We start from the raw sequence: 14,171 nt of genomic DNA on the forward strand, positions 1-14,171 counted from the left end.
AGGAGCTGTAGGGTCAGAGTTCTGCTGACCTGACAGTGGGGCTGACTTGGCCAGGCCTTGGAGACCCCAAAGTGAACACTGTGCTCATCACAGCGGTGCTGCTCCTGTCACCTCTAACGAGCTGCTCACCAGCTACTGAACTGTGAAAACACCTCTGTGCCTTCTTACAAGAGATCTGTCTCTGTATCTTTGTCCTTGCCTCTTGCTTCAGTATTTGGAACAAATTTCCTGTGTTTGTAGTGGGGGGAAGCTTTGCATTGCAGATAGGATGCTCTGTCTGTGCCCCATAGGGAACAGAAGATGATGACCTGACAGTGTCATAGCAGACCTGGGCTTGCTGCAGAGCCATCTTGCTGGTGTGGAGCAGGGGAGAGGCAGCAGGCTCTGCAATGCACTGCTCTGAGATGACAGATGTATTTTTTTTAATGGGATTTATCTGGGTTCCCCTTTGCCGCTTTGTTTCTGGTGCTGGAGCAGAGGTTTTAAATCTAAGGCGCTTTAATCATTAGTTTGGCTGCTAAATGCAGTAATAAATTCAGGTCTTTTTTAAAAGCCGTATGGCTGTAATTCTGCCTTGATTTATAAACTTCTCATCCTATGGGGCTACAAGGCAGTCTGCATCAGACATGAGTTTGGTGATCCCTACTGTCATAAATGGGCATCACTCAGCTGAGCCTTATCCCACTGCGTTACCTCTTCACTAGAAATGCTGCAAGAGGTGCAGAACCCATTAGCAATTAGTTACCTGGGTTAGAGAATGCACTGGAGATAGTTGCTGAATGCACATGAATATATTGTAATTAAGTGCCTAATGATCAGGAACTAAATGCACCATGGATATGGATTCTTCCAGGTGCACCCAGTCAAGAACTGTAAAGCTGCTGTGATGTCTGTAAGAAGTTGACTCTTACTCAGAACCTGCCATATCCCTTTGATGTGTCAGTAGATTTTATGGAGCCCAGGCAGGTCTCAGTGCTTACGAAACTGAGATTGGAATCGATCTGTCTGCGCTGGCAATCGTCAGCATTTTCAGAGCTGCTGCACTCTGGGCACTTTGTTCCCTCTGTGACAGGGGTGCAGGAACCTGAATAGAAGACTTCAGGGCTCAGACTTTTTACAGTACTATTTGCCTTTGGATCCAGAGCTCAGAACTCAAACACTTCATTATTTCTTTATTTTTTTTGAAGCATACAGTTATGGTTACATGTGAAGTGCATAAGCCCATGTCTTTGCTCCCATGTTGCTGTACATCCTCCATAGAAGTATTTGTTTCAGGAGGAATGGAGGCAGCTGTCAGCCACTGTTATGTGATGCAGTAAGAAATCTGTAGCATCACGATGCCTGCACAGATCAGTAGGTTTGATGAGATGAGGTGAACACCTCGAGCTGCCCATTAAAAATTAATTAACAATTTTTAATTAAAAATTGCTGTCCCTGGATCTGTTATCCAGCAGAGATCTTGGCGTATCCCAAAGAGATGCTGGTGTTTTCCCAAGCTGTGCCTTCTTTAGTGCATCTTCTCCTCCTTCTTGTGCCCAGAGAAATGGGTGAGGAGACCACTGCCAGTCTGCCTGCCTTTCATGTAGCTGTGTGGTATCAATGAGGTGCACTGCCCCTCACTAACTTAGGCACACTGTTGGGACTCCATGTGAAATCTGGGAAGATAGCAGCAGGGTTATGGGATCAAGGGGCACAGATCTTCCTTTAGGGCTCCCCAAGGCTCCTTCTAGTCAGCTGAAGCAGCAGCCCACACAGCTGCCAGTTGCTGTATCTGGAGACTGTAAGACTTTGCTGGGAGACAAGTGAGACAGAGCTGAGTTGTGTCAGCCCGAAGTGTCCTGACAGTCACTTCTGAGCAGAGTGGCTGGAGATGTGCATATCTCCCTGTGGCAGTGGAGGAAGCTGTATCTCAAGCAGAAAAATGAGATAAGTGTGACACACTGCTGGTACCAGCTAAATTCAGCTCAGTCTCAGCTGCAGATGGAGCAGCGGGAGAGGACCTTGGTGATGTGGGCACAATCCAGCCTGGGCTTCACATTTGAAAGCTACATCCTCACCTTGGGAGAGCTCCTGTCTGAGCAGCACAGGAGGGCTTTATAGGGAGCAGAATGTGGCAGCAGTGACAGGTCTGGAGGTTGTCTCCTCCTCCTTCATCTTCCCATGGCCAGGTACAAGGCAGCCAAAGCTCAGGTTGCTGCCCATTCCTTCCAGGTCAGTAGCTAGAGGAAGGATGGTCATTAAATGTCTCATGAAGTAAAAGGGTTGTTTTCCATCTGTTTGTAACATTGCTGTCTGTGCTGGACACTGATGATTTTGTTTTTTTCTGGGGCAGTAGTCACATGCATAATGCATTCCCTGCTGAGCCTTTTTAGCAGCCCCTGAGCTGCTTCCCATCTGAAGGGAAGTGTAAGAGGTAATTAGCAGCCACTTGAAAATAGGATTAGCAGGTGAGTGGGAGCTGCTGTTGGGTTCATGCATGGAATTGCCATGGAAATGCTGAGATTTCCTGGCACTCGATCCGGTGTGTGGGCTCCAAATATAGTTGCACTCATGGGCCTCTCTCCTTTGGATCTCGCTATCCTACAAAAGGAGCATTTTCCTTCTGGACAGCCCCTGCGTGCAGTGCCATTGCTGTCTGTGTACGGTGAGGCTGCTGAGTGGAGTTAATGGGAGTGAGGCCACAGCTGTTGGCTGGAGTCTTTTGGCATTGCTTTCATTTCAAAGCAATTAGCAGAAAATTAGTGGAAAAAAAATAATGACCCGTTGGTTTGTTGGTTTTAGTTAATATAAAAACCAGCAATAAATTGGTGCATGGAGAGCATTCAGCATTTGTGACTTCGTGCAGAAGTTGGTGCTGTTCCATGTCCTGCAAGTCCTTCCCAGCTCAGTAGCCCTTGAGTGGGAACCCCCCTGAAGCAGTCAATGTGGAGCTGCACAGGGTCCTGTCACACTATGAGTTAAAGTATTGGATAAGTGTGAGGAGTATCTCTCATTTTAGCACCAGTTCTGGAGGTCTGGGCACACATTTGGGCACTGGAGGTACCAGTTTGGGGCACCTGCTGTAGAAGGCTCTTTTGGGGGCAAGTCTCCTGTATCTGTGTAGCAGTAACAAAGAGCTTCCCGAATGTTTTGGCTCTTTGGTTTTAAGCAGTAAAGTGTGTGATTTGTTTCAGATCACTTGTTAGCAGACTCCTACATCGGGCAGGAGGACTCCCCCGAGATGCAGCAGGCAGCACAGAACAAGCGCAGGCTCTCCGTCATCTCCGATGGCAAGTTTGAGAGGAGCTTCTCTGAGGAGCAGACTGAGAAGATGCCAAGTGAGGGACCGAAGCCACGAGTCTACACCATCTCCGGTGAGAGGCCGATGCTGTCAGACCACGAGAATGAGAGTATGGAACTGGTGGTGATGAAAGGGGCTGCCCAAGAGGAATGCCACCACGGCCACCCTGTGCACGGTGCTGGTGGCTCTCATGGTGTCAGCAGGCATTGCAAGGGCTGGCCTGGCAGCCGGCAGGGCTCCAAGGAGTGCCCGAACTGCACCCGGCTGGCTGCTCCTTCCCATCACTCCTTTGACCTTGAGCCACATCAATCTGGAGAGACTGGATGGCACAGAAAAAAGCTGGAGAGGATGTATAGTGTCGATCGAGTGTCTGGTAAGTAAGTCGTGCCATAAATATTAGCAAATAACAGATTTGGCTTAATTTAATATGGAACTTGATGCTGAGTTTATGATGCCTAACACTGTTCTTCAGAAGCTCTGCTTTGAATCAAAGCTTGTGGCTTAAGAACTCCAGCATCTAATAAGAGATCATCAGTGCTTTGGGCTGAGCGCTTCCTGAGAACTCCATGCAGAACTGTTGGCTAAGTCAGAATTTACACCACTTCACCTCCTCCACCACTTCAGTGGGTTCGAGACCTTGAGCAAATAAATCATTCATGTTCGGAGCCGTTTTACATTGCTGAGCTGTGTTTCTTAGGAGGAAAGCAGGGAGGGGAATTTCATCACAAGTATTTAGCATTCCTGAATGCTTAAAAGATTTATTTCCTTAGGGTGCCTTTATACAAACCTCGATATGAACTGAACTGTCTGCTGAGGAAGTGTGTCTGTTACAGCATTCTGTGTAATTTCTATGGAGTCTCATTTCAAAGAAAGGCCCCCACTTGCATCCAGCTTTTTTTTAGCCAGAATGCCAATGGCTTAAGGTGCTGTGCTTCATAATGGTCTTAAAGCTGCAGGGTGTGCATCCAGACACCTGATGGTGTTAAACAAGGGAGCCTCAATTCAGAGTAAAGCAAGATGAAGAGTCAAGTAGCCCCAAAACCTGGGGATCCCACCCTGCAGGATCTCACACATCTGGTGGTGGTGGATTTTAATATACCACCAATTTCTGCCTGAGCTGCATGAATGGGACATTTCAGGTTAATGGTACTGAGGAAAAGGCAGAGGCTGGAAAATGCTTTGAGTGGAAAATGTTGTTTTCCTCCTGATTACTTTTTTTTCCCCTTCTTGTTCAAATGTCTCTTATGTAATTCCTGGATTATTGTAGCCTTTGTGCTTAGGAGAGAGCTTTCATTCTTCTTTAGCAGCGTGACAGACAGGCTTAGTACGATTTACAAAACACTTGGTGGTAGCATGCATATGAAGTGAGAGGATGAGACTGTCTTATTTAATATAGGGCAGGGTGCTGAAGAGAAGTGCTAAGTGAAGTCTTGCTGTCTGCATTGTGGCTCTGCCTGCTGGATTCTCAGCTTTTGCTCTCTCTCTTCCAGACGATGTCCCCATACGAACCTGGTTCCCGAAAGAGAACCTCTTCAGTTTTCAAACTGCTACTACAACTATGCAAGCGTAAGTGAAACCGCTGCCTTAAGTTTGGTTGTGTTATCTCCAAGTTTGTGGCCCACTCCAAACTATACCTGAGAGCACAGAGCAAATTAAATCGTGTGTTTGTCACTGCAGCTTGGGGGAGAGGGCACTTGGTGTCTCGTTCATTCTTTTTTGCGCTCATTATTTCTCTTTCCTACTATTCCCCCTTGTCTAAGTTCTATGTGATTCTTCTCTGCTTCCCTTATTTTCTCTGTGTCGCCGTCCCTGACTGTCTCTGCAGAGCAGGGCTGCTGTGGGAACAGCTGAGACCTTCCACCACCGCATCTGCTGCAGCCACTGCTCTGAGGGAATATTAATCCAGTCCTGCCCCATGTCCATCACCCCAGAGGATGTATCTCTGTATTAGGAGATGTAGCCCTACAGCTTAAGGTTTTTTCTGATCATTTGAAGAGGAAAAAATGAAATGAAATCTTCCAGGCTTCAGGTATTTCCTACCTGGCTGAGAAGGAGAGGCAGGCAGTGAGGGAGATGAGTTGCTGTTCTGCTTTCTGAAGCTTTTCTCTGGCCTTGTCACCTTCTTGTCCTTCTTAAAGAAGGAGCTTAACTTCATGCTCTTTCACTCCTTACATACCCCAGCACAGCTGGAAGTGCAGCCCATCCGGGGGAACAGATTTGGGAGGGCACCACACCTGCACGGTCTTTTGGTCTGTGATGATACTGCCTTGGAGGTTTTAGCTCGGTCAAGCTGGAGTTTGACCACTGAGAACTAACTTAAAAAGCGATTTCCTTCCATCTAACAAGAAATATCCATCATTCTGGAGTGAGGAGCCCCTCGGGATGCTGCACAGGGCTGAGCATTAACAAATTCTTCTTCTTTCTCTTTTTCTTTGCATCTCCTGGAATCTCTAGCATCTCGTAAGTATGATCTCCTATTTTTCATTTCTTTGTCTGTTGTTGTATGGGATAAACTGTCCTCTCCTGTCCGGCATATTCATTCATGCTTTCCCTGTGGTAGGACTGTTGGTCAGCTGAGAAGAGGTTACATGGCTGCACCTGCTGTGCCTGTATGGATCACATCACAGCCATCCTCACCTTCAGGATGGAGGCTGGCAAGCTTTTGTCCCTCTTGAAACTGGTGCACAGAGGCTTTGTGTCTGTAGTCTCCTAGGTCCATTCCTCCACAGCAGGGATCACAGCTGTCAGCCCCTATTCTCTGTGGCCAATCCTATGCTTTCTTTAGGAGCCATCTACTCTAAAGAGTGAGGACCTTTGGTTTGGTGACTGTTGGCCAGCCCTTGACTCACACACAGTCCTGCAGGGCCCAGCTGTCTCCCTCGGGCAGCCTAGTGTCTTTCTGTTGTCTGGTGAGAGCTTTCCTGTCTGCGTCTCATGTCCTCTCCAGTTCAAAGCTGTGGAGTTGGTTAATGGCTTAAAATGGTTTCCCAGGGCATTCAGGGGCTACGCAGAAAGGAAGAGACGGAAACGAGAGAATGATTCTGCAGCTGTTATACAGAGGTAGGGCCCTTTTCTCCTGCAGCTGTGACCGTGCCTGGTGTTGCATGGGCCCTCACAGTGTCATTAGTGACGCTTGATGACGTTGAACGTGGTCGTCCCTGTCTGTGTTGCTGTTGGTAGGGACACTGGAAGTGCCTGTGATGGAGATATGGAGGTGAACGATGCTACAGGGCTCGAGGCAGCTCATCTCTGTCTTCTTAAAGGAACACTGTCAAGTTTGGTTTTAAGCTTCACGATAGAACATGGGGGTCCTGTGTCTTAGGCTGAGAAGTAAGAATGCAGCTCCCCCAGCCCTTTCCTAAGTATCTGGAAGTTCTTTGAGGTCAGCTGAATACCTGAACAGTGGCTTTATGTGCTATTGTTACCTACGTGCCTCCAAAATGTGAGGCATAGGGAAAACAAGGATATCTGTTGTCCAGAAACCTGTTTTCACTTTTGTTTGTTGGTTTCTTTATGTTAATGTTTTGAAGGGCAGAAAGGAGAGCAAAGAAGATTGGTTCCTTGCCCTGTTATTAACAAAGAGCCCTGGTTTCCCTCTGCTGGTTCGCAGGGCGCATCACTTGGTCATTGTGGTAATCAGAACAGCTCTGTTATTTGAAGCATGGCCAGGAGCTGTGTGTTTTGGCAGCCTGCGAGGAAGGGTAACACAGCATTTGTGTCACTGGCTAAAAACTGCCTTGATTACTTCAGCACTGTTCAAAACAAAGTGGGAGAAAAACATCAGATTTTCACAATGGGGAAATTGCCAGGAAAATATATATATTTTTTTTTTCCCCATCAATTATGAGGGCAAATGCAAATCCAAACTGAAGATGTGCTAAATAAACAGACGGTGTATCTTTAAAAGGAAAGAGATTTCTCAGAATTCATTAGACAGAGATTTGCCTCTGTCAGATAATGACTTGCTCACACAGCTGGAGGGTGTAGGAGTGGGAGCTGTGCACCTTGGTGGTACAGAGCCATCAGCACTGTGGGTGTCACACTGGCCTGCAGTGATAGACAGCTCCTGAGGCACCCAGGAAGGATCGTACAGCAGCACTGTCTGCAGTGCTCTTATGGTAGGGAGGAAGAGGGATTGCAGTGCTGATGAAGCTGATGTGTGTTTTTGGCTGGGCTGTGCCAGCAGACTCTGTTGGTGTGTAAGGATTGCCTGGCAGGTAGCACTGAGGAGAGAGTAGGATCCCAGCACCATCCTGGTTTCAGGTGCTTGCTGTGCAGCCCTTTGCAGCCTCAGGTGTTTTGGAAGGTCAGTGGTTATTGCATAATAATCTCTTTTCCAAAGTGTTTTGACTAGAAGAGTGGAGAGAGAAAAAGGTCCTTTGTCCGATTCTCTAAACAATTGATGTAGAGGTTAGCTCTGAATTCTCCTTGCATTTGCTCACAGCTGTTTTTAGAGGAGGTATCCAGAGAGCCGTCTTCAGCCCCCACTAATGGGAAAGGACAAGCTGTCTGGGTAGCTGAGAGCAGCACTATTTGATGGCAGACTGATCCCCAGTCCAGAAGCAGCTCCTCTCTGGAGGGGAGAATGGAACATTTAACCAGAAAATGGATTTCAAAATGCCAAAAGCCCTGAAGGCTGTAAAGGTGGCTTTGGCTTTTAACTTCAGTGCTTGGTGTCTGGTGTAAGCTTAGTTTTGCAGTGGCCCACGATGACTTCATTCTGATGATTTACCACCTGTTGGTTTAAAGAACATCCCTGGTTCCCTTAAAAGGTTGTATTTGATTTGAATCTAACGTGCTGTAAAACAGCCCTGGTGATCAGTTACTGTGCACTGCTGAAGGCTTTGCATACAGAGCTGTTCAGGTCTTCCTTCTTGAGTTTCCAAGTTTGTATTCTGATGGGTTCTGGATGGGATTTGGAGCCAAGGAAGGGGCAGTGCAGACCATGGCGTGGGCTCTTCCTCTCACAAAACATGCACTTGCGTTGAACTTTCTGAACCAGAGTAGATGTGTCTGCCTTGCTCTGAATGCCACAGTGTCGGTGTTGAATGTGTCTTCTGGTCCAGCCGGTTTGTTGAAGTGTCTGCATGGTGTTGTACCATGTCCTTACTCATTCTACTAACTGGTGTGTGCTCCAGACAACTTGTCATTTCACCTCTTTCACCAACAATAGTCTCTGTTGTGTGATGTCTGTGGTGTACATTGGAGGGGCAGAAGGAATCTAGCAACCCCTGCTCCTCGTGGGCTGCAGGTACGTGGGTCACTGCCATCCCCTGGGGCTGTGGGGGCTGCAATGCAGGCTGACATCACCTCACCTAAACAGAGTTCGTGGAGGAATGAGCCTTTCCTTGCTAGTCCACCTGCTGCTCATCCCCTTTGTCTTTTCTGCTGTCCTGTTTGGTTCCTGTCCTGTTCAGTTGCTGTCTAGGTGAGTGATGAGAAACCAAGGGAAGCAGGTCCCTTGCTCTAAGGAGGCTGAAGGAGCCCCTTTGCCTCATGCTCTCAGGAGTTGCCAGGATGCTCTGCTTTATGCAGACTGTAGGGCTCAGCTGTGTGTCCCTGAGCCCTTGGGTGGGCTTTCCTCTGGAGCTGAGAACTCTGCAGCCCTGCTGAAATGTGCCTGTGGTGCTGGGGAGGAAAGCGTGTAGTTAGGCAGCCATAGAGAGCTCTCTGTGCTGCCAGTGAGGGTAGTCAGCCATGCTGAACAGTGCTTCCAAGAAGGAAGAAGCTGAAAAAGTATTTCCCAGCATTTTGCTCTGGAGGGCAGTATGGGCTGAGTGGTGGCTCAAGGTGCTGCTGGAATTTTAGCAGCCGCTCTGAAAATGTGTTTGAGAATGAGGACAGCCACGAGCTGAGTGTGCATGTGCATAGCAGGATGAAGCCCAGGGCACCTCACTTTCCTTCTGGAGCATGCGTGAAAGAAAAGAGAGTTGGGAGCAGCTCCTGCTGCTAACCAGGAGTGTTGCTAGCATGGGCTGCAGCTGGTGCTGCACAACAGGTGCCTTATGCACAGGAGAGTGGGCACAAAGCCCACGAGGATGGGACTGCCAGATAGAACCTCATATCACTGGTCCAGGAGGTTCAGAAACACCAACCATGTGCTTGACAAACATAACCCTGAGCAGATGCAGGCTGGGTTCCTGCTCTCCAATGTTTGAATGCCCTGAAGGAAATGCACTGTCTGTCTTCCCATTTTTTTCCTTCCCAGCTGTTTCAGTCCCCCTGGGCCCACTTTGTACCACCTTTCTCAGAGGTTTTGTTTGACTTTTCTTACAGGAATTTTCGGAAGCACCTCCGCATGGTGGGGAGCCGAAGGGTTAAAGCACAAAGTAAGTGAGAACCTGTAAGACGTGGCTGTGAGGAGTTGGGGTTTGTGCTGGTGGTTTACAGGGAGCCCAAGTTGTGCACTGATGTCTGTAGAAAGAAGCTAATGTTGGGCTGGAGGAAGGATTTGATCTGCTGATGCCATTTTAACTTATGAAGAGAAGGCCAGGTTGTTGCAAGTCTCCAAGACACAGGGATATCTACAAGCAGCCTTTAAGCTGTTTCCAAAGACCTTCTGCGTTGGCCATGGGAGATTTGCATCCCTTGTATGAGGTGTGGAAGAGCTGCAGCATCCTTGCCCCACGTCTGCATGGTATTTGGTGATCTCCGGTGTAGCAGTGAGGACACCCAGAACTGAAAGTCAAGCAGAATGAGCTGCCTGGCTTCTGACTGAAGGTGTGGACTTGCTGCGGTTCCCTGGAGGGAGCTGGTGCTGTGTGCGCCATGTGGACCAGAGGCTTTCTCTTTTTTCCTCCCCTGTCCCACCATATCTTCCCCACAGCAGGGCCAGGGGAGAGGTGCCCAGTGGGATCTGAAAGGAAGGTTGCAGAGAGAAAGAACAGGAAAGAGATTGGAGCAAGGGGTAAATAAAAGGAGCGTTGTGTCTGACTTGGGAAGAAATCACCTCTTGGGCCTGGGAAACAGCAGCTCCCTTTCCACAAGGAAGGCAGTGCTTCTCCGTAACTTGGCTGGGACAGCTCTCTCATAGCCATGGAATGGGCTGAGGGTGGTGCAGCCAGACCCTGAGAGCTGAGAGTTGTTCTGGAAGAGAAAACAGCTTATTCTTGCCACCTCCTAGCCAGGTGTCATGTACAGATTGCCCACAGCAAGTGTTGCTGGGCTGTATTTGTGTTGAATTTCCTCCATTCTGATATGCTGTGGGAAGTAGACAGCGAACAGCATCGCCTTTTAAAGTGTCTTTATTGGCATCTGAGTTAGCACTGCCTGAAATGCAGAGGGCTCACCTCCACCCAGAGCTGTCTGTAAGTTCAGGCATGCCTCTCTGCCTTGGTAACTCTCGGGTCATGTTTTCAAAGCTTTCTCCACGTGCTCAATAGCTACATGTGTTGTTTTAAATGAACGCTGAGGATGGAAATCACCTGAAGAACTTCCCATGTGATTTGTTTCCCTGGACCCTCACTCTTGGACACGCTGCAGCAGGGGATGGGTTCCTTCTCGGCTCTTCTCTTGCCCTGATTTCCTGTGTTGCTGATGTGAAATGCTGTTGCTAGATATATGCTTCATCGAGATCGATCTGTCTGCTACCAGAAATAGGCATTAGTGGCCCTAAGTGGCTGTTAATGTGGATGTAATGGGGAATTTCCAAAGTTAGACTTTATGGTTGGTGATTCTCAGAAATCTGCCTGCAGGGCACTCAGCTGGGCCAGACTCCCTGCGTTCTGCTTGGGAAATGCCACAACAAATGGCCCCTGGAGAAGGAAAAAATGAAATATATATACATTATATATATATATATATATATATATATATATATATATGTTTAAAAAAAAAGAGGGGTGAAAAATGCTCAGACCACGGCAGGGGAACGAAAACTGAACTATTTCTTCTTGTGCCAGAAAATTTGGAAAGCACGAGCTTTCTAAAGGCCCCTTCTCTGATGGAACAGAACAAGAAGAGAACATCCTAAAACTTGAGCAGGGAGAAATGACTGGACAGCTGCCTCCTTCTGGTTACAAGCATCATTAGCTGTTGTGTGCGCACCTTCTTGTGAAGGCTTTTGAGTCAGAGCATTTACACTGGGATATTGGAATTGCCCTGATGAAATTGAGGTTGGAGCTGTTCATGTTTAGGGAGCAACTGTCAAGTGTCCCCCTTTTCCTGTGTTATGTGTCCTGCAATGGCTTGGCTCAGAAAGTGGGCACTTGTGCTGCCTGCCATCTGGAAGACAGACCCTTGTTTGCTGTGTGGAAAGGACTCGTGTTTGGCAAGTGGAGGAACAAGCACAGGGGAGATCGTGATGTGTAGCTTTGATGGAAATCTACTGGATGTTTTGTTTTGCTGGCAGCAACCGAGGTGGCTGTGGAGTCTGTTAATGTCGTGCTTTGGTTTTATCCTAGCATTTGCCGAACGGCGTGAGAGGAGCTTCAGCAGGTCCTGGAGTGACCCGACTCCCATCAAAGCTGATTCCTTCCATGACTCTCGAGAAAGTGAGTTCTGAGTCCTTTGAGCTTCCTCCTGTGGCCAAACCCTCCAGCTGAGGTGTTGACTGGAGTCCCACTGGAGTAACTTCTCTGTTCCCTTTTGTCCCGTTTGTTATCCCTATAGTGTCGTGAGATCTGAGCAGACAATACTCTGGGTATATGCACCTGGTCATCTGTGTGTACCTATATTTACAGGTAGAGCACAAGCACACCTAACCTCACGTTTTTGTGCAGCAGCCAAAGGACACGCAGTGGTACAGCTCTCTTATGGCTCTCTGTTCCCACCATCCCTTGTTTGCTTGGGGGCAACACCCTATCTGGAAGCACACCGGTCCAAGGTTGCAATCACCATAGAGGGGCAAACCTTCCCTGTTTCCTGTGCAAGAGCCTCTTCTGAGCTCTCCTGTAGCCTAGAACAATTTGGAGCAAAGCTGCAGCGCTCCATGAACCGTAACTTTGCTTTCCTATTTGTGCAGGCTGCACAGATACAGCTTGGGGCGATCTGGTCTTTGGGCTGCCAGGGATTCCTCTGGAAATCCTCAGTAATGCTACAGTGTTCTGCTTGTGGGGACCCAGGTGCTGTGGTATAACTCACAGAAGGAGATGCCAGCATCTTCCCATTGCCTTTTTGTTTTGTTTTGAAAAGAGAATGGCTGTTTCACCCAATTTTCATTTGAAATCCTGCAGGCGAGGGACTTAATGGTTGTGAGTTTGCCCATGCTGACATGGGTTGTATTTATTACATAAACCTCATTACTGAAATCAACTGACCTCTCAGGTAAGCGTGAGGTCCAGCCCTGCTGGTTGGAGATCACACCGTGCCAGGTTGCAGGGGGAGATGTACAAAAGGCCAGGTTCAAAACATGACCCGATGGTTCCTTTGCAGTCTGATTCTTCCCTGCTCCCTCAGCTAACTCAGAAGCGAATGGAGAAGACATGGTTCACACAGCTGTGTTTGGTGCTCCGGCACTGTCTAATGACATCCCAAAAGATACAAGCGGAGGCACCTCTGTTCTCTTTCCTCACTCCCTGGCTTAAGGGAACCGTCTTTATTTTAACATTTAATGGTCAATTATATTCCTTCCAGATGTTTTTTTTCCCCAGGAGGCATTGAAGGCCAACAGGTAAGGTGAATTTGGAGAGCAAATTCAAGTATACTGTGGAAACACCATTGTGTTTGTTACAGCCGTCCTCGCGCTCTGGGATTCTCTGCCAGGATCAATTTGACTAACAAGGCAGAGTTTCTGTATAAGCACTGAGAAAACATAGTCAGACCAGTCATTATTACAAGGAGACCAGCTGTGGAGTCTTTGGACTTTTGCTCATCAGCTTGGCAATGTTCAAGTGTAGAGAGTCTGTCTGCATTGCATCTCCTTCCCCGTTTCTGAAGTGACAGAGTGACTGTTGTGAATTAGCATTTGAAAGCTTAAGCTCGGTGACTGTGAGAGTGATGAAATGTTATGTGATGTGTGGTATCCGACTCTGTGCACACTTGTTGTTTGTCAAGAGACTTTGTCTGTTTGGAGATGCCAGCCCCGATGTGCAGCGTCTGTCACTGTGTTGGAAGGAAGGAGGGCACAAGTCTCATGGCTTGTGCTTCTTGCGAGGTAGCTGCCAGACAGGGCTGAGAGAAGGCAAGCTGTTCTGCCCTTGTGATGCACGCTGTGTTCTGACAGGCCATGACCTTCAGGATTCCTGTGGCACTTTGGATGGTGACTTTGACTTGAACTGGGAAGCAGAAAAGGAGCTTGAAGCCATGGCGTGTGATGGAGAAGACTTTATTCCACCAAAAATAATGGTGAGTGTTTCTAAGCCAGCCTCCTTTATCTGTTCAGGCCCTGTCTGTCTTCTGACAGCTGCTAAGTTAAGGATCTTCAGGGTGAATGAGATGCTTGTTTTCTTTACAGCTCATTTCTTCCAAGGTGCCCAAAGCTGAGTATGTCCCAACGATTATCCGCAGGGACGATCCCTCCATCATCCCCATTCTCTATGTGAGTACATCGCTTCTGCTCTGCCCAGGAAGGTGGAAGCTGATTCCACACAGATTGATTTTCTTTGTTCCTGTTACAGTGATTCTGAAACATGATTGTGACTTGGAAAAGCTGATAAGAAAGGGCTGGGTGTGTGCTGGGCCCAGGTCTGGGGTTTAGCACAGCTTTTGGGGGGCTCAGGTCTAAGTGAAAGAGCAAGGTGGGGTGAAAGCTGCATATGTGGGATACCAGACAATGAAGGCACAGCCAGGCAGTGGGGGAAGGTGAGCAACTGAAGCTGAGGCAGACCTGAACAGAACTTCATGTTGCCACACTCAAGACTTCTGTTTCTTCTGTTGGCCATTTGTTTGCCAGCTTGGATGTGTGTAATACCATCAGTTGGATGCACAACATGGGCCAAGAGGCAAATATTCA

At 48.0% G+C, this 14,171-nt stretch overlaps 1 protein-coding gene across 8 annotated transcripts in view; it reads left to right on the plus strand.

Annotated features, from left to right (window-relative positions):
• NSMF (NMDA receptor synaptonuclear signaling and neuronal migration factor) overlaps positions 1–14,171 on the plus strand; it is a 32,132-nt gene that overhangs the window by 8,158 nt on the left and 9,803 nt on the right. For 2 of the 8 annotated variants that reach the window (XM_015878669.2, XM_015878676.1), the window contains 8 exons: positions 3,174–3,653; positions 4,771–4,846; positions 5,735–5,740; positions 6,272–6,340; positions 9,557–9,609; positions 11,683–11,772; positions 13,443–13,564; positions 13,674–13,757. In XM_015878669.2, the coding sequence (XP_015734155.1) occupies positions 3,174–3,653; positions 4,771–4,846; positions 5,735–5,740; positions 6,272–6,340; positions 9,557–9,609; positions 11,683–11,772; positions 13,443–13,564; positions 13,674–13,757 (980 nt within the window). The remainder of the gene's footprint in view (positions 1–3,173; positions 3,654–4,770; positions 4,847–5,734; positions 5,741–6,271; positions 6,341–9,556; positions 9,610–11,682; positions 11,773–13,442; positions 13,565–13,673; positions 13,758–14,171) is intronic. The other 6 variants (XM_015878673.2, XM_015878670.2, XM_015878671.2 and 3 more) reach the window with 6 other exon arrangements.

This window comes from Coturnix japonica, chromosome 17 (genome assembly GCF_001577835.2).
Source record: "Coturnix japonica isolate 7356 chromosome 17, Coturnix japonica 2.1, whole genome shotgun sequence".
Lineage (NCBI taxonomy): Eukaryota > Metazoa > Chordata > Aves > Galliformes > Phasianidae > Coturnix > Coturnix japonica.